Raw genomic sequence first — 25,861 nt, forward strand, 5'->3', positions numbered from 1 at the left:
GGTCTTAGAGATTTTACAATCCACTCCTCTGCTTTTGACAAATGAGGACATTAAGGTCCTGAGATCTCAAATGACTTGCCCAAGGCCACATGTAATAGCCAGACCTCAGAGGGACCCGAGAGGCCATCTGGTCTCAAATACTGCTGCCCCCAACACACCCACTTTACAGGTGAGAAAGCAGAGCCCTGGGAATGTTGCTGACTAGCCTGACGTCCTGTAGTTTGTGAGTAGCTGAGTTGGGATTTAAACCTAGATCCTGGGACCCCACACCCAATGCTCTTTCCAATTATCCCATGCTGTCAAGAAAGCCCTATCCCTTTCTAAAGGTCAGCCTGTGCTAAACCTAACCCTCTCCAGCTTGTTTAGTTTATTCTGGGCAGCTCAAGGCTAGAGCTGGGCATGTTAGCCTAGAGAACATGCATCTGATTTCAAAGTCTGATCACTGTATTTCAATGCAATTAATTGGTCTCTGTTCTAATCCCATATATTTTATTTTATGTTTTTAAAATGATTCTGAAAAGGGGTCCATAGGCTGCAGCAGACTATGGGGTCCAGGACCCTAAGAAGCTTCTCCTTTCAGCTTTTGACCCCATCAAGAGGGGCCTATACAGAATTTGCTGCCACATCTGCCAGAAAGCTCAGGAAATCCCTGTGATGCTCTGCCATTCAAGGGCGGGATGGCATAGTGGTAGATGGGAAGGAGCTCTGGCTTTGATGTCAGCAAAGAAAATGATGCAAAAAAAGAAGGCTGGAGTTCTCTTACAAGGGTTTTCCTTCCTTCCTTCCTTCCTTCCTTCCTTCCTTCCTTCCTTCCTTCCTTCCTTCCTTCCTTCCTTCCTTCCTTCCTTCCTTCTTTCCTTCTTTCACAGTTGGGGGAGGAGAGTGGGAAGAAGAGAAAGTAGATTTTTGTTCATTGGAAATTTTTAAAAAATGAAATAAAATAAAGCTAGCTCTTGGAGTCAGAGGGCCAAGGTTTGAAGCCTGGCTAGTGGTGTGACCTTGGGTAAGTCATTTTTAATGTTTCTCCGTCTACATTTTCTTATCTGCAAAATCAGAGGATGAACTAATTGATAAGATTCTTCCAGCCCTAAGTGTAAGATCTTATGATGGCGATTGGTGAATATCAAGTTCCTGATAATTGGATTCCATGCAGGGATTAGGGGTCCTTTGATGGGGAATTAGAAACTCTGTCCTCCTCAACCACATCCCCCCAAAACAGTGGATTACTCCATTGACCAACCCAGCAAGTTTCCAAATATGCTCTGAGGCAGTCTTGCCTAAATTACAGGACTGGCTTCCCACAGTTCTCCCAGAGCCCTTTGATCTCTCCCGGTCTGTCCTCTACAAGAACATCAGAGCGGGAAGGAGATTGCATCCCATCTGCTCTGACCCACGCCCAGGCTAGGGCCCAGAACTGAGGAGTCAATTCCTATGTTGGTTGAGTTTAATTGATCTGCCCCGCCCCCCCCCCAACCACAGCCCCTCATTTTTACAGAGAAAACTGAGGTCCAAAAACAAAGGAAGTGGCTTTTCCAAGATCACAGACGGAGTTGTTGGGAGAGCCTGCGTCTGACCCGCTCTCCTGACTTCTGACCATTATCCACTGCATAACTAACTCTTGCTTCCTTCTATCCCTGCCTCCCACCTCAAACTAGCCAATATCTGCTATGTCAGAAAGAAAAAAAGAAAGCCTAGAAGGGATCCTAGCTTTAGACTGGATGAGGCTTCAAGGTCACTGAGTCACAGAAGCTTGACTGCCTTGCTCAAGGTCACATGGCTGGTAAATGGCAGAGTCAGAAAAGGACAATGACCCCCTAGTCACTGGAGCCAGGTCAGAGTTCAAATCCTGCCTCCACCACACCATACAATGCCAGGACAAACCTTGCTTGTTTCAAGTAGCCCTTAAGTGATCTGGTGAACAATATAGATCCCTCTTTGAAATGCACCTAATAAAATATATGGGATTACAAAGGAAGTCAAAGGTTGGTAAAAATGAAAATATGTGTAATATAGAAATTATTCTTGAATTTTATTAAATTAAAAGTTGAATTCTATAACTTATATGATATATAAATTGCCCAATAAAATTATATATTAATATAATCCATAACTTTTTAAGTTAAATTAAAATATATGTTTAATATGGAATATATATTTCTCATTCAAGTTTATGAACCCCCTAAGATCTAGTCATAGAACCCTTGTGGGGGGAAAGGGAGGAGGTTTTCTGTTCTCCAGGTTAAAGACCCCTTATCTAGAATCTACTACTTGTTATTTAACCTTGAATGAATTATCTAACCTCTATTACCCTCAGTATCCTCATCTGTAAAATAAAGGAAAGAAAGAAACAAGCATTTATTAAAAGTTTTACAAATATTATATCATGTGGTCCTCACAACAACCCTGGCATGTAAAATGCTATCATTATCCCCATTTTACAGTTGAGGAAACTGAGGCAGACAAAGGTTAGGCAAATTGCCCAGGGTTGCATAGCTAGTTTCTTCTGAGGCCAGAATTGAACCGAAGTCTTCCCGGATCTGGCCCCATCACTGTGCCCCCTAGCTGCCCCATGAGGGGCTGAATTCAACTCCTTCTAGGGCTCTCTGAGCCCAAGGATTCTCTCTCCCAAGGCAGCGCTTCTACTGCCTGTGAGAAGCTTAGTCACGAGGACTGTCTGGTGGGGGGGGGAAATGACAACGTTGAGGGGGGCTCACCTCTTACCCTCTAGTCCCTCCTCCCCGGTTCTGTGACAGCAGGTACCAGTCCAAAGAACAATGAGGCCCAGAAAAGTGCTGAGAAAAACATCCCTTGGTTTTTAATAAGCCTGAGACAAGACCAAAAAGTCGCTGTGGTTTGGGGTTACATCTCCTGTGACCCTGGGTGCTACTGAACATGTAGGTCACCCCAGGCATCGGTGAATGCACAGCACGGAGCCCAACCCCAACCTTGACAACTTCTGCCCACAAAAAGCACCAGGGCCTGACCCCCCCTCCCATGCAGACCAGGAGGAATTAGCACCAATGCACCATGGAGAGAATGGGGAGGGAGGGAAGTAGGGTCTCAGCTCTGTCCCCTTTACCCTGGATGCTTCCCTTGTTTCCTGGGGGGGTCATTCTGCTGAGGCTCCCTGGGAGAGGTTACCTAGTCCAGCCCCCCTGCTTGAAGGTCCTTGGGGACCAAGGAAACTCAAATTGTAGGAGAGGTATGGTGTGACATCCTTGAACCCCGAGTCTTGGGTCTTCCTACCCACCCGAATGCTTCTCTTAGAATCATAGATTTTTAGAGATGAGGTTAGCTCATCCAGCCCATTTCTCTTCTTCTTCCCTCTTGGGGGCCAGGAGGAATTAGATACCCCATCCTTTCATTTTTCTCCCCTTTGCAGATGCCCCAGGCCTGCTGGGGGAGGGGTACATTTTTAGGCCTCCTCTCCGCTCCCTCTCCCTTGCTCGGTCTGGCCCTTCATAACTGGGGAGCACCATGATGAGCCTGAAGACAAGGCTGAGCTGTGTTTCCTTAGCACCACGGGAAAGAGTGAGCGGAGGAGATTTTAAAATGTGAGCTTCACATTATAGGCCACAGGCTGCCCTAGGCAGGGGCAGGGAAAGGGGAGGGGGGAACGTGTTGGCCTCAGGGTCCCTGGGAAGCTGCCCCATGGAGAAAAGGGAGAGGATGGGGGCCCTTGTCTGTCTGTCTCTGTCCTGAGAGAACAGAGGAATAGGCTGTTCCAAGGGGCTAGGGCTGGAGCAAAGGCCCCTGGCCCCAGAAGAGAGTGTGAGGATGCCTGGAGGCCTCACCAGGGTGGAGGGAGTCCCAGCTGTGGTCCAGCTGTTCATCAAGGCCTGGTCAGCGGCAGCTGGTAAGAGGGGGAGAGTGGAGTGCAGAGGGCCATCTCCTAGGAACTGGCCACGCTTTGAGATCTGGTCCTCCTCTCCCCTTTAGCCACAGACAGGCAGGGAGAGGAGGGGAGGGGAGAGGAGGGGAAAGGGGAGGGGGAGAGAAGGGGAGGGAGGAGGGGAGAAGAGGAGGGGAGGGGAGAGGAGGGGAGGGGTGGGAAGGGGAAAGGAGGGGAGGGAGGGAGGGGGAGGGGAGGGGAGGAGAGGTAGGGAGGAGGAGAGAAGAGGAGGGGAGGGGAGGAGAGGGGAGGGGGAGAGGAGGGGAGAGGGGAGGGGAGGGAGGGAGGAGACTGTATCACAGAATTTTAGAAATGGAAAGAAAGCACCTTAGAGATTCTTTAGTCTAGCCCTCAACTTACAGGTGAGTAAACTGAGACCCAGAGAGGGAAGATGATTTTCTCAAGTGAAATATCTAGTTAGTGGAGGGCCTGGGGAGAGCACCGATATGTTCTGAGTCCCTGTTTCCAATGCATAGATGAAGACATGAGGGATATGGGAGAAGAGTTGGGGTGGGGAAGTGGGGGGGGCAAAGATCAGGGTGGGGGAGAAGCTGGGGGGCAAAGGGGAGGGGGCAGGGGGGAGGGGGTCACTCATCCCCTGGCTTGATGAGGTGGCCGCTGAAGGTGATGTAGGTGTCCACATCATCGCTGTATATGGCATTCTCTCGCTGGTGCTTGTAGAGCCGCACCCAGGCCCGGTCACCTGAGGCCATCTCCAGCAGGACGCTCTGACTCTGCATGATGCTGCGGTCACTGGGCTGGGCATACAGGATGACGGTGGGCTCCTCATTGCGCATCAGGTGCAGGTAGGTCTCCTTGAAGTTCCAGGTGTGGACATTGAGGCTGAAGTAGTAGATGCCAGCCACAGGGGCCGAGAAATGGCCGGAGAACATGTCGAATCTGCTGTCCAGGTTCACGAAGACAGTGTCAAAGAGCAGGGGCTGATAGTCCTCGGTGCTGTGCAGGGCCTTCTTGCGGCCCACAGAGAAAGCCGAGTACTGCGCCTTGCACGGTTCCCCTGGGCTGCCTGCCTGGCCTTTGGCCCCCTTGGGACCCTGAGGGCCTCGCTCTCCTCGGGAGCCCTCCTTGCCCATCTTCCCTGGCATTCCCAGGGGACCTCGGTCTCCCTTATCTCCTACAAAGTAAAGCATGTCTGGGTGAGCTCCTATGGGCAGTGGTAGCCAAGGGCTAGCTTTACCCTTATGTAAGCCATTTCAGTCACCCTGGAGACCCATTCCCTCCAAGCAAATATGCCCACATCTCTGCACATATCTCCATCACAATGCCAAAAGTCCCACCATTAGACTTTAGAGTGAGGGAAAACCCTAGCAGGATCTCATCTACACCCTTCATCTTACACATAGATTTAGAGATGGGAGGAACCCCAATACTGGCTATTTAATCCAACCAGTTCATTTTACAGACAAGGTTCAGTGACTTATCCAAGGTCCCACAGCTACTAGACAGCCTCTCATCTTACTTTTTTGACCTGACCAGCCGTGAGAGGACCTAGATGGTGATGTAACAGAGTAGACATTTCCCTAATGCCCAGAGGCAAGGGAGAAAAACACTTCCAGGGAAACAGAGCCAAGAGGAAGATGGATGAGATGCAAGGGTGAGGGCAGGCAACACAAGCCAGCTCAGTGGACAGAGGCAGAGGCTGACTAGTTAGCAGTGAGGAGTAGCCAAGAGTCTGCTGGTGTGGTCCAGGGTGCTTCAGAACTACAGGGCCAAGCACGGAAGAACATGATGCTGACTGAAGCAAGGAAGCAAACCAGGAGCCCAGAGAAAAGTAGGGAAACAGAGAGACAAGGAAGCCATTGGATTCAGTTAGCTGGGCAGCCCAGGGGATAGAGTATTGGCCTTAAGAGGGCCTGAGTTCAGACCCTGATGCAGATACTGCCTAGCTGTGTGACCCTGGCTAAGTCAGTAACCTCTCTTAGTCTCAGTTTCCTTGTCTGTAAAATAGAAATAATAATCACAGGGCCCGCCTCACAGGATTGCTGTGAGGATAAGATGAAATGATATTGCCTTAAATGCGCTAACTCTTCTCCGAGTCCCCCACAGCACAAAGAGCCCACCTAGCAATGGTTTACTTTTTTTTTGTGGGGTAATGAGGGTTAAGTGACTTGCCCAGGGTCACACAGCTAGTAAGTGTGTAAAGTGTCTGAGACCAGATTTGAACTCAGGTCCTCCTGACTCCAGGGCCGGTGCTTTATCCATTGTGCCATCTAGCTACTCCCCCCTAGCAATGGTTTGAGGCTTTGCTTGCATGGATTGTAACTGGCTCTCTGGCAAAGAGGGGAGCTAGAAATGACACCCACCCAAAGGTGGGCTATAACCTCTGCTTTGCTTTAGGGGCTAGGAAAATGTTCTGCATAGGGACTGAAGGGTCCAGGTTCAATCTAGTGTGACCAGGAGCAAGTGGCTTCCCCTCTCTGGGCCTCAATTTTCTTATCTATAAAATGAGTCTATCAAACTTGATGAACTTGAAGCTTTAAACCTCCTATCCTGACACTGGTTCCTTCCCTAGTTTTTTTTTTAATTAATTATTTTTTATTGTTTTAATTGAACAACAATCAGTTTCTTTTCACTGCTCTCACTTCTCACCATTTACCCTGCTCTTTACTGCACTTTTATGAATTGGTTCAATACCCCACACTTTGTTATCTTGATGCTTTCAAGGGAATTGAATTAGGCAGAGTTAGAAACTAGTCAAGCCTGTATGTTCCCAGGGCCTCATCCTTAGGAAAGGATGGAGCCAGTATTTAAACTATTGAGAAGCCTCCAAGGATTGAACCTGATACACATAACCTCAAAACTGGGGCTCTGAGTCAAACAACAATTTTTTGGACTCATCCAGGGTGATTTTTTTTTAATGGGGGAGGAGGGAATTGCTAAATTACCTGCTCTAGCATCGTCCTAGCAGGCAGCACGCACCAGCACTGAGCTGGTCAGAGATAGCCTCCATCGAGCATCAAGGCAGAAGTGAGGCTGGGTGGGAGTGTTCTCTTGGGCCTTAGGGGATAGTGTGGTTGCCCATCTGTGAGAAGAACCAGTGCTCAAACACAGGTCTACACCTTCCCTAATGATGGTGTGTGTGTGTGAGTGAGTTTTGGGCAGAGGTCAGATGGAGGTAGACCATTACAAGGGCACCCTTGTAAGGATTTTGCATACAGCTGCAGATTCTTGGGTGGGGATAGAAGGTAGTGGGGAAGGCATCCAAGAAAGGACACTGTCGAAACTGTATTGAGTTGGCAGCTTAAGAATCTTCCCAGATCCCCCAGAGAGATAATCCAGAAAACGAGACATTTGGAAATTAGGTCCTAAACTTCCAACTCTTGGCCGGGTCTTTAAACAAGTTTATGGACTATGGGGTCGTCTCTTAGTCGGGCAACATAGCCTTAGGGATCCTACTCTAGACAATTATCATTCTTTGGAGGAGGGGGAGCAGGTGTCTATTTGCCTGGACAGAGAGTCTGACTAGAATGGGATATAGCTACAAGGCAGGGGCCCAATGCAGAGAATAGTAAGGGATTGCCAGAGAGCCTCCCAGGACCTGGCTTTGGCACTACACATGCCTTGGAAAGCCAATGCCCAGAGGTTTCAGTCCTGGGAGAGTTCTACTCACTGTTTAGGCAATATTGTGGCCCTGAGACTGGAGAAGAGCCTTCCTAACAACCTCCTGGGGGAAGGCATGATGCTAATGTTGGAGAAGGTTCTACCAAGAGTTATAATGAAGGGGTCACACGAGGCTGATCCAAATGAACAGGAGGACCAGACGTCATGATCCTCTCCACCCTAGCCTCTGAACTGATGTGATTGAGCAGAGAGAGGCAGAACCCAGGGATAAACTGAGGCCCAGGGAGGCAGATTATCTTGTTCAAGGTCACCGAGGGAGTTAGCAGAAGAAGCAATCTTCAAACCCAGGTCTGCAGAGCTCTTTCTACTCAATATGTTCCCTTACTCAGAAACTGCTGGCTAGATTGAGAATAAGCATATTCTCAATAATATAACAAGCGATCTTCTACATATGATATAGACTAATGTCATAAGCATATTCTCAATCATATAATGTAATAAGCAATCTTCTCTATGTGACAGACTAATATAATAAGCGTATTTGCAATCATAACCTTAAAAAGCATTTTCATGGTATAGTGGAAGCACCATTATCTTGGAATCCGAAAAGAGCTGGATTCAAAGCCTCCCACTGCTCAGATCAGTGGGACTGAGCTGTGTGTGATATATCTCTTTAACTTCCCTGAGGCTCAGTTTCCTGAACTTATTAAAATCTTTTGATTATTATATTCCCTCAAAGTTGGTTTCCTTTGTAATTCCAGGGATTTTAATTTTTACATTAATTATGGTTCTAAGAAAGGGTGTGTAGGCTTCACCAGCCTGTCTGTCAGAGGAGGAGAGCTGAAGCCATCCTCTGGGGTTTTCTTTTATCAATGTTCTCGGAGAGGTGACATCTTAAGCTTGTATCAGCACGGGACAGGACCCAGGGATATGCCGAGTCTGTATGTAGCGTGAAAGTGGGAGGGTATGGGAAGAAAAAGTGACCTGAACTTGGGGAGGATGCATTTGGGCATGGGGGAGGACTAGAAGTCTGGCCTGCTGGCCCCTGAATGTCCACTTAGTGGTTTGATATTGGGAACAAGCTCCTTTCTGCTCTGGGAAGCTTGTCCCATTTGAAGGGAAGGTTTGAAGGAAGCGGGGCAGAAATTGCCTTTCCTCACATCTAAAATAGGGATTAGATGATTTCTAAAATCTCTTCTACCACTAAATGCTATTGTCCTTTAACCTGATGGTCCCAATGGGCTGACTGAAACTATTGGACAGTTACTCTTCCCAAGTAGCTGGAAATATACTCTGGGAAACTTGCCCAGAATATGGGTGGGTCATAGGCATCCCAGAGGAGGCCTCTGGAAGACTATAGAACAATATGGTATTGTATAACCACCAAATGGACTCTGTTGAATCATTAGATCCTACCTTAGAAAGGACCCCAGCCCCCCCCCCACTCTTCCCCAGGTCCCTAGTAGAGGGCAGAGCCAGGTACCAGCATGTTGGACACTCACCCTTCAGGATGGTAATGTTGATGTAGGGTCTCACCTCTGGCAGCACATAGGGGACAGCAGATGGAATGGCCCCAGAAGGGTCTAGGGTCTCTGATCCTTGGCAGCATCGCTGGCAGCCCCCTGGGGCTGGGGAAGGTGTCTCAGGTACAGGTTCCTCAGTGGGTGCCCCAAGCACCAAAAGTGGGATCAAGAGGGCAACCCATCGGGGGGTCAGGGAGGCTGTCGCCATGGCGACCTAAATAAGGAAGTGCAGGACCAGAGGCCCAAGAGAAGGAAAGGGGAACAAATGGGCTTGTCATCTGCGATAGAAAATGACCCTGGTGATAATCTGACTCCTAACAACTTGAAGTGTCCAGATGGTAAATGGGCCCCATTCCCTGAGGTTTCCAGGCAAGCAAAGATGACCCCTTGCCAGAGATGGTGTGGGAAGATGCCCAGTCTGGTCAGGGTTAGACTAGAAGGCGAAGTCAAAGAAGAATTGCTTAGTAGTGGCCATACCAATCAGCTCTTGTCTATGGGGACCCTGACCCGGCCCAGAGATCCTGCCAGGCATTGGGCACAGGACTGCAGACTGGTAGAAGAGGCAGCTGTCCGCATGCCAGGATAGAAGGGTCCTCCCTTCCTCTCCCCCAATCATAGCATCACCACAGGGCAACAAAGTGATCAAGGTCAGTATCACCCTTCTGTAGCCCAGGGCCAAGGCAGGCTTTCCAAATGGGAGGAGGAATGCCCGGGCCATCTGTAAGGGCCTCTTGGCTCCAGTTTGGGCCAGAGGGGCCATTCTGGGTCAGTGATGGAGCGGAGAACCAGAGACAATTTTATTTTCAAGGTTCCCTCCCTGCCCCCATCTTTTTCCAATTTAAAACCATTTGGGCCCTGTCCATAGGAATCTCCTGGAGACAGCAAGCTTCAGACTCAGAGAATTAAAAACAACTTCCCAGGTTGTCAGAACTGGGAAGAAGGTCCCACTCGACCCCACCACAGGGGCAGATTTTCTCCTCCAAGGACAGGATGCATCTGCCCTTTCCCTCTGGGATTGGGTCTTTGCTTGCCACCCTCTCATCTCCCCATTGGTCTCCAGAATCCCAGCTGGGAGCTGGCTTGGGAGGCAAACGTTCGTCAGACAGAGGGGAGCCGGGAGTCAAAGCCAGTCACTGTGCGAGAGGTCTGTCCTGATGCTGCTGCTGCCTTGTAGGGGACATCTGCCTCAGGGAGAGGGGCCCTGGGGGAGGCTGGCTCCCCTCTGGGGGCCTTTGGGGAGCAGAGAGGGGAGGGAAAAGCTCTCCCCTCCCTTCTCCTCCTTTGGAAGCTGGCTCACCCACCCCTTGAGGATGAAGGAAGCCAGGGTGCCCTTGGACCACAAATGTCAGGGGGCAGAATGCCTGGCTCCCATGGGACCCTCTTCCCCCAACCCAGACAAGAGAGTCCATCTGTGTCCCCCCACCCCCACCCCATCACAGTCATTCTGCAGCTGGAGCTGATGATGAGTCAGACCTGGCCGGGGCTGGGGTCTGGGGGGAAGGGGAGCATGAGGTGGGGGAAGGGAGAGGAGTCACTCAGATGCCCAGGGGGCACTGGCAGGGGAGATTGCTCATGAGCTGGCCTGCTCCCGCTCTAGTCAGGGGAGGGAGGGAGGGAGGGAGGGAGGAGGAGGAGGAGGAGGAAGGAGAATCATTAGCTGTCAAGCAGGAAGAGTCTCCAGAAATCATCTTAATCCAATGCCTTCAATTAAGAGGTGGGGAAACTGAGGCCCAGAAAGGGGTTGACTTGTTCAAGGTCACATAGATAGCGCTGGTGGAGTCGGGATTCGAACCCAGGTCTTTTGACTCCAATGGGAAATCAGCAAAGGAGGAGGAAGAAGAGGGAGTGGAGGGCGGGAGGGGGAGCCTCAGAGGAAGGGGCCTCTCCCCTCTAGTGGGGAGTCAGCCAGTGAGGGGGAGGGCTGCACTCTCCAGGGGAGGGGGCTCCCCACCTTTCCCCACCCCGCTCATGACTCACCATGAAGGTCAGGCTGAGCAGCTCAGTCAGGCCCAGGGCTGCTGGTTGCCTCTGACTCCCTGGCCCATCGCTGTAATAAGAACTCTGCTGGCACCAGGACCCAGCCTAGGCGGGAGGGAGGGGGCCGAGCTGGGTCCCAGGTTTCCCCTCCTCCTCCTCCTCCCTCCCTCCCTCTCGCTCCCTCCCCCCTTCCTCCCAGCCCTGCTCTGGTTTGGCTCAGATAAAATGAGGGTTAGATTTCCTAGTTTTAACTCTTCGCTGACTTGTGGGACTGGGGCTTGGGAACGGGGCTGTGTGTGGAGAAATTCCAGTGGGCAGCCCCATCCCCCTGCAAGCAGCCGGCTTCCCGCACGAGCCACGTCAGCAGGCACTGCCCCCTCCCATCTCAGTGGCCCCTCTGGGGCAGGATCAGCAGGGGGAGTGGGGGTGGGGGCTGAGAAACTCTCCCACACACCCATCACTCTGCCTGCAGTCCCACCATTAGAAATGAACTTCCTTTTGCAGTCCTCAGACATCCCGGGAAGCAACACAAGTTTCTTAGGAATCAGATACAGGGGAGGAAGCTCCTTAAGAAAGGAGGTACCAGGCCCGCAAAGGGGAGATGGGGCTTTTCGATGCTCTTTCTGCAGAGAGCTGGGGAAAGGAAGGGGGTTGGGAGAGGGATAATTTCTCCCAACACTGGCCCTGGCATCAACCCCACCAGCCAGGGAACAGGGCTCCGTACAATGCCCATCTCTGGACAGGGAGCTGAATGGGTGTCCAGGGACTGAGGAGGGGAGGCTTCGGGCTGACCCTGGCAGGAGATGCAGGGATCAGGATCGTCCCTGAGCTGGGGGAGGGACCCCGAGCTGTCCCTAAGGTCTTGCTGTGCTAGCTCAGGGGCTGAGGTATGTTCCTGGGCATGGAAGCAGATGAGGGTTAGAGACAGAGAAGGGGAATTCTGAAGCTAATTCTGTTTCTAACCTCATTCTCAGTGGCGGAGGTGGTGGCATGGGGTAGATGTCAGAGTTACATTGTGTCAGCTGCCACATCTCTAGGGAACTGGGTACAAGGCTGTCCCTTTTGGGGGAGGGGTGGAGAGGGGGCCTAGGACACAAGGCTGTCCTTTGGGGAAGTCCAAAGGCCTAGATTTCTTTCTCTTTCTTTCTTTCTTTCTTTCTTTCTTTCTTTCTTTCTTTCTTTCTTTCTTTCTTTCTTTCTTTCTTTTTCTTTCTTTCTTTCTTTCTTTCTTTCTTTCTTTCAGGCAATTGGGGTTAAGTGACTTGCCCAGCATCACACAGCTAGTAAGTGTCAAGTGTCTGAGGCTGGATTTGAACTCAGGTCCTTCTGAATCCAAGGCCAGTGCTTTATCCACTGCGCCACCTAGCTGCCCCTCCAAAGGCCTAGCTTTCTTTAGGGCCTTCCTGGCAGGGAGCAGAGACAGAGGTGGGTAAGAAGCTGCCTGTGGGTCCTCCCAGGCCTCTGCACCTGGGGCTCTACACTGGGAGAGGGGTAGTCTTCTGAAATGGGAAGCTTAGTATTTACCTCTCCCCCCTTCTACTCCTCAGCACAACAGGCCAGGAAGGCAACAATACTCATCAGAGAGTCACCAGGCTTGGATCCCCTCTAGTCCAGATTCTGCCAATAACTGGACCTACAGTTAAGCAATGACATCACCTTCGGCCTCAGTTCCCTGTCTGTCAGATGTTTTTAGTAGAAACTGAAGGGCTTATGGGGGACGGAAAAGGGTGCTGGATTTACTACTTATATGACCTTTTTAAAAGTCATTTCTCTGCTCTAGGCCTCTGCTTCTCCTGCTGTAAAACACGGGGAGGAGGACTAGAAATGAGGAGTTCTTAACATCTGTGTCCTAGACCCCTTTTTCAGCATGCTCAAGTCTCTAGACCCCTTCTTAGAATGCATTTTAAATAAAATATGTAGCATTACTTAGAAAATCAATTCTGCTCAGTTATTAAAATTTTTTAAAATCCATCAAGTTCATGGTGTTATGAACCCCTGGAGATGATTGCTAAGGTCCCCTTTTAGCTCTAAAGTCTTATCCAAAAATATATAAAGTCTTTTTTTTTTTGGTGAAGCAATGGGGATTAAGTGACTTGCCTAGGGTCACACAGCTAGTAAGTGTCAAGTGTCTGAGGCTGGATTTGAACTCAGGTCCTCCTGAATTCAGGGCTGGTGTTCTATCTACTTCGCCACTTAGCTGCCCCAATATATAAAGTCTTACCCAGCCATGAGCATTAATTAAGACCTACTGTGTACCAGGCTCTGTGATAAGCATTAGGGATACAAAGCAAGGCAACTTTTTTATATTCCAAGGCAGGAAATTATATGCAAATAACTATGGGCAGAGAAAAGAAACTGCAGTGGCCCTTGTCTCCTACTTGCTCCATACTCCCCCTCCTCACCTTGTGCAAAGGTCCCCTGTATGAGGGGAGCTCTCCTGGAACAGAAGCTACTGTTAGCTTCTTTCATGCTCAGTCTTTCTGAGTACACCATCTACACAAGGGCCTTGAAACTGGGCAGTCTTCCAGGATCCAGCGGGGATGAGGCCAGGGGTGGGGATGGAGGTGGGGATGAGGATGGAGATGGAGAAAGGGATGGGGAGGGAGATAGGGATGGGAATGGCAAAGAGGGAGTAGAGAGGGAGCCATCTCCTCCCCCTCCCACACACTACCCCCAAAAGGCTGAGTCAGCAGCACTGAAACACAGGAAGGGGGCATGGACATTTTGAAGTCCCCAGGGGACTGGCCGTCTGGGTCAGGAGCCTGTGGTCACTAGGCTCGCCTGGAAACTCTTATGGAAAGTCTGGGAAAATATGCAGGAAGAGGAGGAGTCAGGGGAACACAGGAGAAGGGATCAGCAGGGGAGAGAAGGGGATTTGGGGTGGGGGGGAGTAGGACAAAGAAATCACACCGGGAAGGACCTTAGAAAAGGAGAGACACATGACATTAATGTCCTTTTCTCTGAGTCTTTATGATACTCCTGCTCCCCACCCCCACCTCAAACCTTCTGTCCTCCAATCTAAACACCCCCTTTCTCTTCACATTATCTGGGCGCCCTTCTTCAGGCAATCTCCAGCACTGTCCAAAACTGAAACAGGAGGTAGTGAGTTCCCTGTCTCTGGGAGTCTTCAAGCTAAGCTGGAGATATCAGAGAGGGGCTATAGAGGCACCTTCTGACTCTGAGAACCTGTGATATCATCTAGCCCAATCCTCACAATTCACAGAGGAAGACCCTGAGGCCCAGAGACATCCAGGGACTTTTCCAAGTTCACACATCTTAAAAGGGATAGAGGTGGGATTCCATTCTCTAACTGCAAACGAGCGCTTCTACCTTCCCTTAGACCACCATTGAAGAGGCAGAAACTGAAACCCTGAGACATCGAGACATCGAGTGTTTTGCCCAAAGTCACACAGAGTTTAAAATAAACAGCTGGGATTAGAACTGGGATTCTTCAGTCCCAAAGTTAGTGCTGTTCCCACCATTACTGGCACCTCCTTGCTGGGAGGAAAAGCCCCTGAGTGGAAGAGAGGGAGGGGGAAGCCCAGTGACCCTGGGAAGTGGGGATTCTGATCCCTGGGGAAGGAGGCAGGGAAAGAGCCCGCTGTAGACATCTCTATCAGGTGAACACCAGTGGACCCCTCCAGGGCTGTGCTCCTGAGTCCCTGAGCCCCCTTCTTAGTGAGCAGAAGGGCAATGGAGACATGAATCGGGAACCAGGAACCTTTGGTTTCAGTCTCAAATATGCCACCAGTTCAATGTGTGAGGTCTGCTGAGATTTTTCTCCTCTCTCTGAGCCCCATCTGGAAAATGGGGGTAAGTATTCCTTAACACCCCCCAACCTCCACTATGTCATAGAGTTATTGCCAAGATTCATAGAGAGGCTAGGGTTTGAGAAAGCTCTATGACTTCTCCAAGAGAAGGAATTCCACTCAACAATTGGGCAGCCACAGCGGGTGGCAGCTGGTGTAATAAAAAGGATATTGAAATCAGAGGACATGGATCCAAATCTGGCCTCTCCTGATAACTATCTGTATGACCTTGGATAAGTCTTTTTACTTCTCTGGGCCTCAGTTTCCTTTTCTGTAAAATGACGGAGTTAGACTAGATGGCTTCTAAGGTCCCTTTTGAACCTTGATGTATGATCCTGTGTCCCTCCCTGATCTCTTCTATAAGATGAGGGGGCAAGACTAGATGGTTTCTGAGGTCCCTCGCAAGACTTAGCTTATCCTCCTATAACACTGTGTACTGGGCTGTGGAGGTACTCTTGTGACCAAGTCATTTACCCTCCTTGGGTCTCATCTGTAAAATGGGAGAGTTGGATTAGATGTCCTCCGAGGTCTCTCTCTGGCATTTTATGACTCTTCTCCCTGAGCTCTTGTTCCTTTGGGGGATCCACCAGGAGAGGCAGCGTGGATTAGTGGATAGATTAGAGCTGAATTTGTCATTAGAAAAAACATGGATTTAATTCCTACCTGAGATACTTACAATCCATGTGACAGACAGCAAATTCCCCAACCCTGATTTAATTTCCTCTTCTGTAAAACCAGATGATCCCAGACTAGATGATTCCTGAGGTCCCTGCCAGCATTAATTCTATAAGTAAATAAATAAAAGGTTATTGAAGAGAGCCCTGACAACTGTGGGCAGGGGAGTATCATGAAAAACTTCATGGAGGATGTGGCACCTGAACTTGAGAAAGGTAAAGACTCTGAGGGGCAGATGAGCCAGGAGGGCATTTGAGGCTTGAAAATAGGGATGGAATGCTGAGTTCCAGATCAGGGAACAATCCCGGTTTCACTGGAACAAAGAATGCACAAAGAGGCGTTGATTGGAATCACTGAGGATCTCCTTTCTAGGGTTCAGCTGTCTCATCCCCTACTGAAAGTCAAGATTTGCAGCTGGAAGGAAGTGCAGAGATCATTCAGCTCATTTTACAGAAGAGGAAAATGAGGCTTGGAGCAAGAAGGTGACTTTCCCAAGGACATACAGGTTTTAAGTCTCTGAGTCCTCTGCCACCAAATACAATGTTCCTTCCATAGCCCACCCTGCCCCCACCCCATCACATCTCTGCCTCCTTCTTCTACCCTCCCCCTACCCCACCCCCAATCCTAAGGTGAGGGCCTGGCTTCCAGCTGAGCTCTGTGACCTCAGTTACTCGTCTTAGCACTAGAGAAGGCAAAGGAGGCTGAAGAGGGAGGGAATGAGGGAGGAGGACTGATTGAAACCAGCTGGGACCAGGAGATCTTATGTAATGCTGGGCTATGGCTGGGTTGGCTGGGGGTGGGCCAGCCCTACTCTGCTCTGGCTGCTGCAGAGAAGCACCACCCCCGCTTTCCACCTCATCCCTACCCAGGTCTACCTGGTCTTTGGTTAAGCCATCAGGGCCAAAGCTTCCAATGTCTTATCCAATCCTGCCTGGAGAGCTGTGCAATGCTCTGTCTCACTCTCTTCCCCCAATGTCCAGCCAACTCAGATTTAGCATCCAGGGGACTGAAGGTGCTGCTTCAGCTGTTTGGCCTGGGTGGGGAAGGTCAGCTCCAGAACAGGGCACTATCTAGTGGACCTTTGGGGGTGGGGCATCCTGGGGTTATGAGGTCCTTCTGCACTCTCGGGGCTTGGGACAGGAGGCCAAACTCCAGGGTTGTGGACACATCCTGGCTTCTAGACCCGGTGCTCTGCCACTGACTTGAGACCTTGGGAAAATCACGCTTTTCCAAAAAGCCTCAGTTTCCCCATCTATCAAATCAGGGATTGGCACCTGAAGTCCCTTCTGGTGAGGATGTCATAGTGTGATTTGGAGGGAGAGGGCCTCCCTTGGTACTTACTGCCTGTGTGGCCTTGGAGAGGTCACCTTCCCTCTCCTCATCGGTAAAATGAGCTCTAAGTGTATGAGTCTATGATGCTCTGAAGCTGAGCTTAGACCACCTGGTGGGGAGGGGGCAGGGGAGAGGGAGGAGATGGGATCTTATTAGTCAAGAATCTCCAGTGATTGTCCCCTCCTCCAGGACCATGCCACACCCACTGTGCCCCCTTCATCATGGGGCTGCCCAGACACATGTACCCCAATCCCAGGGCAGAAGGCCGGGCTCCGTGCCCCCGCAGTGCCCGGGCGAGGGCCGCAGCCACTAAGGCCCCAACCCTCAGCTCTGGCGGGGAGGGGCCCGCCCCCCCCCTTCCCTGCGCGCCCTCGCCCAGCCCCCGGCCAGCTGCGCCAACAGCTGCGAGCTCTGCATCCCCGGCCAGCAGCACTGAACTAGCGGACGCGGAGGATGGGGGGCGGGAAGGGGTGGAGGGGAGGGACGGGGGGGAAACCTAGAGATCCGGGTCTATGCGGGTCAACAGTGACCTCTGCCGGACAATCTTCGTCCCAGCAACCCCAAGCCCAGCCCGGCTACCTCCCAGGAATGGAGCTCAGGACGTCCAAGCCACGTCCTTTCCGTTCCCGCTGCCCCCGCCCTCAATCCTGAGTTTCCCTTAGAGACACGGGCGAGCCTCCTCAAAGTGCTTGGCTGTGGCTAGGCGAATTGTTTATTGTCTTCGTTTTATGAGTGTCGAGACGGAGGCTCAGAGAGGACCACAACCTGTCCAGTGTCAAGCCTGGGAGCCAAGACTTTTCTTCTTGTTCAGTCGTGTCTGACTCTTTGTGACCCCATTTGGGATTTTCTTGGCAAAGATCCTGGAGGGGTTTGTCATTTTCTCCTCCAGCTCATTTTACAGATGAGGAAACCGAGGCAAACAGGGTCAAGTGACTTGCCCAGGGTCACACAACTAGTAAGTGTCTGAGGCTGGATTTGAACTCAGATCTTCCTGACTTCAGGCCTGGCTACTCCGTGGCTGCCTGGGAACCAGGTTCTTAGCATTGGTTTTTCTTTACTACAAACCCAGCACACTTTCTTTCACAGCAAGCAGAACCTCTTCATTTAATGCATAAGGGGCTGAGTCCAATCAAAGGAAAATGACTGGTCTAAGGCCACGTAGCTAAGTAGTCATTTAAACCCTGGTCTTCTCATTCAAAATTCAGTGTTGTTGGGTTTTTTTTTCTTCCCCACCATAGCCCAATATTCCTATCTAGATGTAGATATAAGGATATGCTGTGTTTGAAAAAAAATCATTCAGTGCTGGAGGTGGGAGGGGGTTACACAATGGAACAGGGGATGTCAGAGCTGGGAGGGGCCTGAGAACAGGGAAGGTCAGGTTGGGAGGGGCTTTCAACTGGGGATGTCCGAGCTTAGAGGAGCCTTAGAACAGGGAATGTCAGAGCTGGGAGGGCCCTTAGAACAGGGATTAGAGCCCTTCTAATCTAGCCTCCCACCTTCTACAACAGAGACAACTGAGGTAAGAATGAGTTGCCCAAGGTCCCAGATGGGGCTGGTGGTTGAGCCATTGATAGGAGCCAAGGCTGTCAGGCCAGAGCTCTATTCACTAGACTACCTGCTAGCGTGTGTCTTTGCATGTGTGTGTACATGTGAATGCACGGTCAGACGCATATATCAGACCCGTTAATCCTGGACAGGGTTTCAGCGTGGGCCCATGTGTGTTCATGGAGGCTTGTACAGATGCTGTGTGAAGTAGGATTCAGGATGTGGCTCCAGGGAGGCATGCATGTGCGCCCTGTGGATCAAATCCAGGCTGACTGTGCTAAGACCTGAGGAATGTTGTATGCGCCTCGGGGGTCTGTGTACACAGCCAGAACCTTCTACCTCTGGAGCCTGACATGGCCTTGGTGTGTGTTCACGTGTGTGCACACGGATGTGTGGCCTTTCAAATGTGTGGGCTGGCAGCAATTTCAGCATGCACCGTGTGGGTGCGTGTTTGTGCTTTGGGCTGACCCCGTGTACGCTGTCAGAAGGCCTAAGTGACGTCATGTTTGCACAGTCTTCTGTGGGGGAAGCAGAGGCCAGCAAGTTTCCATGAATAAATATTTGCATATTTTCTGCTCACTAAAGCTGAAAGGTTAGTGAAGCTGGGACTCCCTCTCCTGAGCAGGCCAAAGGCCTGACAAATCCATCTGCCTACTCCAATTTGCTCCCCAAGCTCTTGCCTCAGATGCCCACCTAGGAGCCAGGACGTTTCCCTCCTATAGGGAAGATGGAGGCAGGGTTGGGGGGAGAGGGAGGGTCAGACATGGGTGTACTAGATGAGCATTGGGAAAGATGGGGGTGGGTGTGAACTCTGCTACTGAGCACACTGAGAACTTTCCCTTCCCTGGGACTTATCTGTGGAATGAAGCCTCCCACCCTCACCTTCCCTGTTTTAAGGCCTTCCCAGCCCTGTCACTCCTTGTTCTAAGGCTCCCCCAGCCCTGTCCTTCCCTCTTCTAAGACCCCTCCCAGCCCTGCCATCCCCTGTTCTAAGGTTCTTCCCAGTTCTGCTATTCCTATTCCAAGATCACTCTCAGCTCTGACATTTTCTGCCCCTGTGGGATGCCATGAGCACTGAACTCCTACCTCAGGAAAATTTTCTATTCCTGGGGAAGTGGAGATAAGGGCGTCATCCCAGCAGCTGCTGCAGCAAAGCTTTCAGTCTCCTCACGTAGGGCTGGGCATCTGGCGCAGGGCCTGGCTGCTTCCAGCCAGCCCTGCAGTCTGTGCCGCTGCCTCCTCACGGGCTGCAGATGCTGGCCAGGGGTCTAGGAGAACACATATATACACACACGCACCACACACACAAAGACACACACAGCTCCACAAGTCCACAAGAGTGTACCATCTATCCTAAGCCATAAATATACTAGTTTCCTGGAAGCTTATGGCCCCCAAATCTAGTATTAAACAAATTACCACCTAACAGTTTCCAAATCATAAAATGTCAGAGTTGGGAGGGACCTTAGAACAGGGGATATCAGGGCTTAAATGATCAGAATAATTATCTTTTTCTTTTTGCATCAAAGCTGGAGATGCTTTCCTCATGATGATTCAGTGAGACTTGCAGCCAAAATAACAGGATGCCCCTTACACAGGTCAGAAAAAAAGAGTCTGAGAGGTATGAGGCTTTGCCCACGGGCACTCTACTAGTTATTTTCACTTCTTAGACTGTGACTGCAGTTTCTCCCAACTTCAAGGACCGTAGAGTGTAAGAAATGGAGGAGGGACCTTAGAGGTAATTTTGTCCCCTTTATTTTATGGGAAGAAAAACTGAGGAGAATAGAGGAATTGCACTGCCCAAGGTCAGGAAGAAGCCTGACATGATGAGGTTATATGATATGATACAATATGATATGATATGATATGATACAGTACAATATAATACGATGGATAGGGCCATGGAGCTGAATTCTTGAAGACCTGAGTTCAAATCCTTCCTCAGATGCCAGCTGCATGAGCCTGAACATTTCTTTTCCCTCTCTGCTAAGTGAGAGGATTGCACCCAGTGACCTGCTTCTATATTCCCTTTAGGCTCCAGATCTAGAACTTTTGACCACCAGGCTCATCATGTCTTCATTGGACATGAGGAATAAGATGCTCCATGGCAGATGTGGGGGGAAATGTTGTTTTTGTATTCCAAGTGCCCCACATATCATAGGTGCTTAATAGATGCTTGTGGACCAATTGACTGACTATAAAACAGGTTGGACTAGATTAGAAACCCTCTGAGGCACCTTTCAACTCTGAGATTCTATGATTGCATGACAATATGGGCATCGAATCTTACAGGAAGATGTGTGGAGGGGATATCATTTATAATATAATCACATTCAAGAAACATCCATGAACTTACTCTGTGAGGAGCACTAGTCTAGGTGGTTAGGGGGCGCCAGAGTGCACCGAGAGTGGGACCTGGAGTCAGGAAGATCTGAATTCAAATACTGCCTCAGACACTTACTAGCTGTGTGACTGGGGGTAGGTCACTTCATCTCTGTCTGCCTCAGTTTCCTCATCTGAAAAATGGGCATTATAATAGCATCTGCCTTCCAGGGTTGTGAAGATCAAGTGAGATAATATTTGTAGTGTTTAGCACAATGCCGAGCACATAGTAGGCATTTTATAAATGCTTACCCCCCTTATATAATTATTCTCTTATGTATCAATGTATATATATGCATATAAAAGCATGTTATATAAAATATATGTGTGTGTCATATAAGTATGTGCATATGATGTGTAATTACATTTTAGTGTATAAATAATATTAAAATCTAATCATATAAAATCTAATTATATGGCATTCATAATTACATATACACTTGCATAGTATATACATATATAATATACACATAATTACGTGTACCAACAAAGGTATATGTATGTCCAAAATAAATATAAAGGAAATAAAAGAAAATAAACACAAAGTTGATAAGTACAGATGCCGAATCTGTCTGTACCAGGAGTGGGAGCTCGAACAACCAGAGAGTGCCTGCTCCCAAGGGGCTCATATTCTATCTCAGGAAAAAACATATATATATATTTATATATTTATATTTATATATTTATATTTATATATTTATATATATATACACATTCTATATATATATATATACAGGATAATATACTACAAATCACAGGGTAAATATTTGTTGTTTAGTCATTTTTCAGGTGTGTCTGACTCTTCATGACTTCTTTTAGGGTTTTCTTGGCAGAGATGCTGGAGTGCTTTGCCATTTCCTTCTCCAGCTCATATGACAGATGAGGAAACTGAGGCAGGCAGGGTGAAGTGACTCATCCGGGGTCACACAGCTGGGAAGTGTCTGAGGCCAGATTTGAATTTGTGAAGATGAATCTTTCTGATTCCAGGCCCAGCTCTCTATCTACGGTGCCACCTAGCTGGGCCCAGGGGTAAATATGCAACAGGATAAATGGACTGCTTAAAGGATATGTAGAGGATCAATACTGGATACGTACATTCAGAATAAATATACCATAATTCAAGGTAATTTGGGAGGAAGGCAGTAAGGGGCTTGGCAGGTGGGGAGAGGGATCCACAAAATACCTCTAAAGGGAGATGATCAGTTTTTCATATTGTATCTCATTGCAATTAAAATTTTCAAAAAAGGAAAAGAAAGAAAAGGGGGCCATTGCCTTTTTTTTTCATTTGTTTAATGCTGAGAAGAGGACAGGGTGGTCAGAAGAAGCACCAACAAGCAGGATAGCTTTGAAAGTTATAGGTTGATCTTGCATCCTGAAAAAGAAGAGCCGGGAAGGCCCCAGAGAGATTTTGTTGTGTGTAGCATCCTCTTCTTCTGTTCTGCTATGGATTTGGTAAAGCCCATCCTATCAGGTGTTTATTAAGTTTGGGATTTTTTTAAAAGGGAGAATTTTGGAATCCCAGAGCTGGACCCAGGGTTGAAAGAGATAGTGATCTAGCTGGGCGACCCTTAGGACATATAGGCTGACCCCCTCAAGTATCCCAAGCTGCTCCCTGAATATCCCTGGTCTTCCAGCAGTGCCCCCTGGCCACCCAACAAGACCACCATGATCTCTTCAGAATCACTTCTGCCAGGGACCCAAAGGCAAGGAAATAAGCTTGGTGGACATAAGTGGGTTGCAGCAAGGACACAAGAGGTGACATCACCAAAGTTATCAAGGATACCTATGAGTAGAAAAAGATAAGGGCCAGTGAGGTGGTGAACACTTGTCTTGACAGATCGGCCACCCAATGGCTGCTGCCGCCATCACCCTGGTATCCTTAAGAGGCAGGGCTGTAATGGTGGCCCCTTGCATGGAGAATTTGTGATGAGGATAAAGACAGGTGGGTTGTCATCTGTACCAGTGAAGTATCACTTTGTATATCTCCTACCGATTTATCTCAGAACCATAGATCCAGAACTAGAAGGGACCTCAGGCCATCTAGAACAATTCTTTTGATTTTACAAATGGGGAAACTGAGGCCAAGAGAAGGGAAGTGATGTGTACAAGGTCATGCAGTTAGAAAATAGCAAAGCCAGAATTTGAATGCAGGTCCTCTGACTTTCAATCCAATGTTCTTTCCACTGTACTATGTGTTATCTATATACATGTTGTTTCCTCCCAATAGAATGTGAGCTCTTTAAACAGAAAGACTGGGTGCTTGTGTGTGTGTCCTGGCACAGAGCTGGGCACATAGTGAGTTCATTTGACTTTACCCCAATTTCCTTGTCTATAAAATGGGGAGGATGGTGAACTCGAGAGCCTCTAAGATCCATTTGTGCTCTAAAATCTATTAACCTATGACTAAATATTGGGCAGCAAAGTGGTACAGTGGATGAAACACAGAGTCAGGAGAACTTGAGTTCAAATCCAGCTACATGTCCTAGTTGTATGACCCTAAGCAAGTCACTTCACCCTGTTTGCCTCAGTTTCCTCATCTGTAAAATGAGCTGGAGAAAGAAAAGGCAAACCACTCTGGTATCTTTGGACAGGACTGGAAATATGCTGAAGAACAACAACAAAATGACTAAGGATTGCTCCTTGATTTGTCCTTTGAAGGAATGAACAAATGAATGAAATACACCAAAATAAGGACCACGGAATCCTAGAATCTCTGAGGTGGAAGGGATCTTCAGATCTTCTAGTCCAACTTGCATTCATATCCCCCAAGGGGCACCACAGTCACAGAATGCTGGGGCTGAAATCAGAAAGACCTGAGTTCAAATGCAGACTTAGACACTTACCAGCTGTGTGATCCTGGGCAAGTCACTTAACTGTTGTCTGCCTCAGTTCCCTCAACTGTAAAACGGGGCTAATGATAGCACTGACCTCCCAGGGTTTTTGTGAGGATAAAATGAGAAGATATCTGTGAAGTGCCTGGCACATAGTAGTCATTATATAAAAGATTATTCCCTTCCTCCCTCCCACATACTTTGTTTATATCTTTATCTACCTTTATGTGTACATGTTGTTTCCCTGGTTAAAATATAAGCTTCCAGAGGACAGGACTGTTTCATTCATGTCTCTATATTCCCAGTGCTTAGCACAGTGGTCGCACATAGTAGATGCTTGTTACGATTTTCTGATTGAGCCCAGCTCAGTGTGATGAGGGAGGCAGGACCAAGATGAATGGGAGGAGCTGCATCATAGGCTAACTGGGCTAGGAGCCCATCTGTTATTATTCTGTTATCACATTTCAGAGGACCTCAGATTTCTCCTTTGTGTGCCCCTTTCCCAAAGACCCAGAGCTCACCCTCTCCACTTCTAAGTAGATGCTCTTAGAAAACTGCTGGAAGGAAAATATTCCTCATGGGTAGTCACCTTTATGGTAACTCACCTCCCTGATCTTAGCCTGGCTGGTCATCTGAAAACAGGCACGTGGGTCAGTGCAGTTACTTATTCTGCACAGCCACAGTTGCCTCTCAGGGTCCCCCAGGGATCCCTCTGTCAGCTGATCTGGAGGAGGACAGGATTAAACCATTCCTCCCCTACTCTGAGTAGTGACATAGTCACTGAGAGGAAAGGGAATGTCACAGTGGAGGAAGGAGTCATTGGAAGAAGTCACAGAATTGGTGTGTGTGTGTGGGGGGGTGTCACTGAATTTTGGCTATCTAAGCCAGCAGGTATACCACATTTTGGTCTCAGAATCCCTTTACACTCTTAAAAACGGAGGACCCGCCAAAGAGCTTTGGTTTATGTGAGTTATATATTAATATTTACTGCATTAGAAATCACAGTGTCTTAGTATTATTATGAAATCAATTGTTAACATCATGGGTCTCTTTGAAAGAGTCTTAGGGATCCCAGAGCACACTTGGAGAGCCATTGATTTAGTCCAGCTCATAACCATAGCCCACTGCGGGGGGTGGAGGGGTGGAGAGTCCCAGACAGAGTTGACATAAAACAAGTGTGGGCCACCTAGAAGACCCTAGATGATCCCAGTTGGTGGGAATCCAGAATCCCCACTCCATTCCAAGCTTTAGACCCATTTTCCCCTTCCCAAAGGTAGTTAGGTATTCCTCTCCAAGAGGCATCTTCACATGCTTTTCCACCTGCCCTGTAGCCGAACCTTCTTCCATGTGTTGTCTTTCTCCTATTCCCACTCCCCAAATAGAGTATGACTGCACATATGGTCTTGGCCTTTCTATGTGAACTGAGCACAGCATTTACCACATTGTACATATGTGATCAGTGTTTGTTTTTGTTCATTCCAAGCAGTTAGGTTGCTCAGTGAATATAGTACTGGACTTAGAATCTGAAAGATCTGGATTTTAATCCTGTCTCAGACACTTAGCTCTATGACCCTGGGGTAAGTCACTTACCCTCTCTGAGCCTCAGATTCCACATTTGTAAAATGGGAATAAAAATAACACCTATTTCACAGGCTAGTTGAGAGGATCAAAATGAGACAATATGTAAAGTGTCTTGCAAATCTTAAAGCACTATATATTATAAATAATTTATGTGTATATTTAATTATATAGAATTATCTACAGATGTGCAAACATGTATACATATTGTATACACATGTGTTCATAATTATACGCACACACATGCATACGCACACACACACACACACACATATATAAAATGATTCCTATTCTTAATTTCAGCAGGAAAGGGGCCAAATGAGTTCTAACCCTCTCTGCTGTCTTCCCTTAGAGCCATTGTATTTCAGGCACTGGCCATCCCAAGTAACCCTTTCTAAAGGGCTTTTGTACATCAAAGACTTCAGGCAGACAACCAAATATGATGGAAAGAACACTAGACATGGAGAACAGAAACTAGGGGACTGGGAGATCATAGATTTAGTTACTGAAAGGGACCTCACAGGTTATTTGGTTTAACCAACTTAAAAAATAAAACAAATAAGGAAACTGATTCCAACAGAAGGTAAATGACTCACCCAAGAGTTTAAGGGAAAGGTATCAAAGGCAGAATTTGAATCCAGATCCAAAGCCATTATTCTTTCCATCACCTACGAATGCTCTACCACAGGTTGGGCACTAATCCATGGGAACATTTAGGCTAGAAATCCACAACAG

The 25,861-nt window shown here is 48.6% G+C and overlaps 1 protein-coding gene across 2 annotated transcripts; it reads right to left on the reverse strand.

The window, feature by feature from the left end:
* Positions 1–4,181: 4,181 nt before the first annotated feature.
* C1QTNF6 (C1q and TNF related 6) lies at positions 4,182–15,495 on the reverse strand. 2 transcript variants are annotated; one of them, XM_043968625.1, is made up of 3 exons: positions 15,460–15,495; positions 8,977–9,211; positions 4,182–5,027 (listed from the first exon to the last, which is right to left on the reverse strand). In XM_043968625.1, exons 2-3 carry the CDS (start codon positions 9,203–9,205, stop codon positions 4,480–4,482), a joined length of 777 nt encoding a protein of 258 aa, XP_043824560.1. In that variant the 5' UTR covers positions 9,206–9,211; positions 15,460–15,495; the 3' UTR covers positions 4,182–4,479. The 2 variants fall into 2 exon arrangements, with proteins under 2 accessions (XP_043824560.1, XP_043824559.1); XM_043968624.1 differs by lacking the exon at positions 15,460–15,495 and adding an exon at positions 10,975–11,031.
* Positions 15,496–25,861: the final 10,366 nt, after the last annotated feature.

Source organism: Dromiciops gliroides, chromosome 5 (genome assembly GCF_019393635.1).
Source record: "Dromiciops gliroides isolate mDroGli1 chromosome 5, mDroGli1.pri, whole genome shotgun sequence".
NCBI lineage: Eukaryota > Metazoa > Chordata > Mammalia > Microbiotheria > Microbiotheriidae > Dromiciops > Dromiciops gliroides.

Bases quoted from the DNA above. Each gene is read 5' to 3' on its own strand.
- C1QTNF6 (XM_043968624.1), bottom strand. The intron at 5,028-8,976 runs GTGAGTGTCCAA...TTTACTTTGTAG, and splicing joins CAACATTACCATCCTGAAGG to GAGATAAGGGAGACCGAGGT.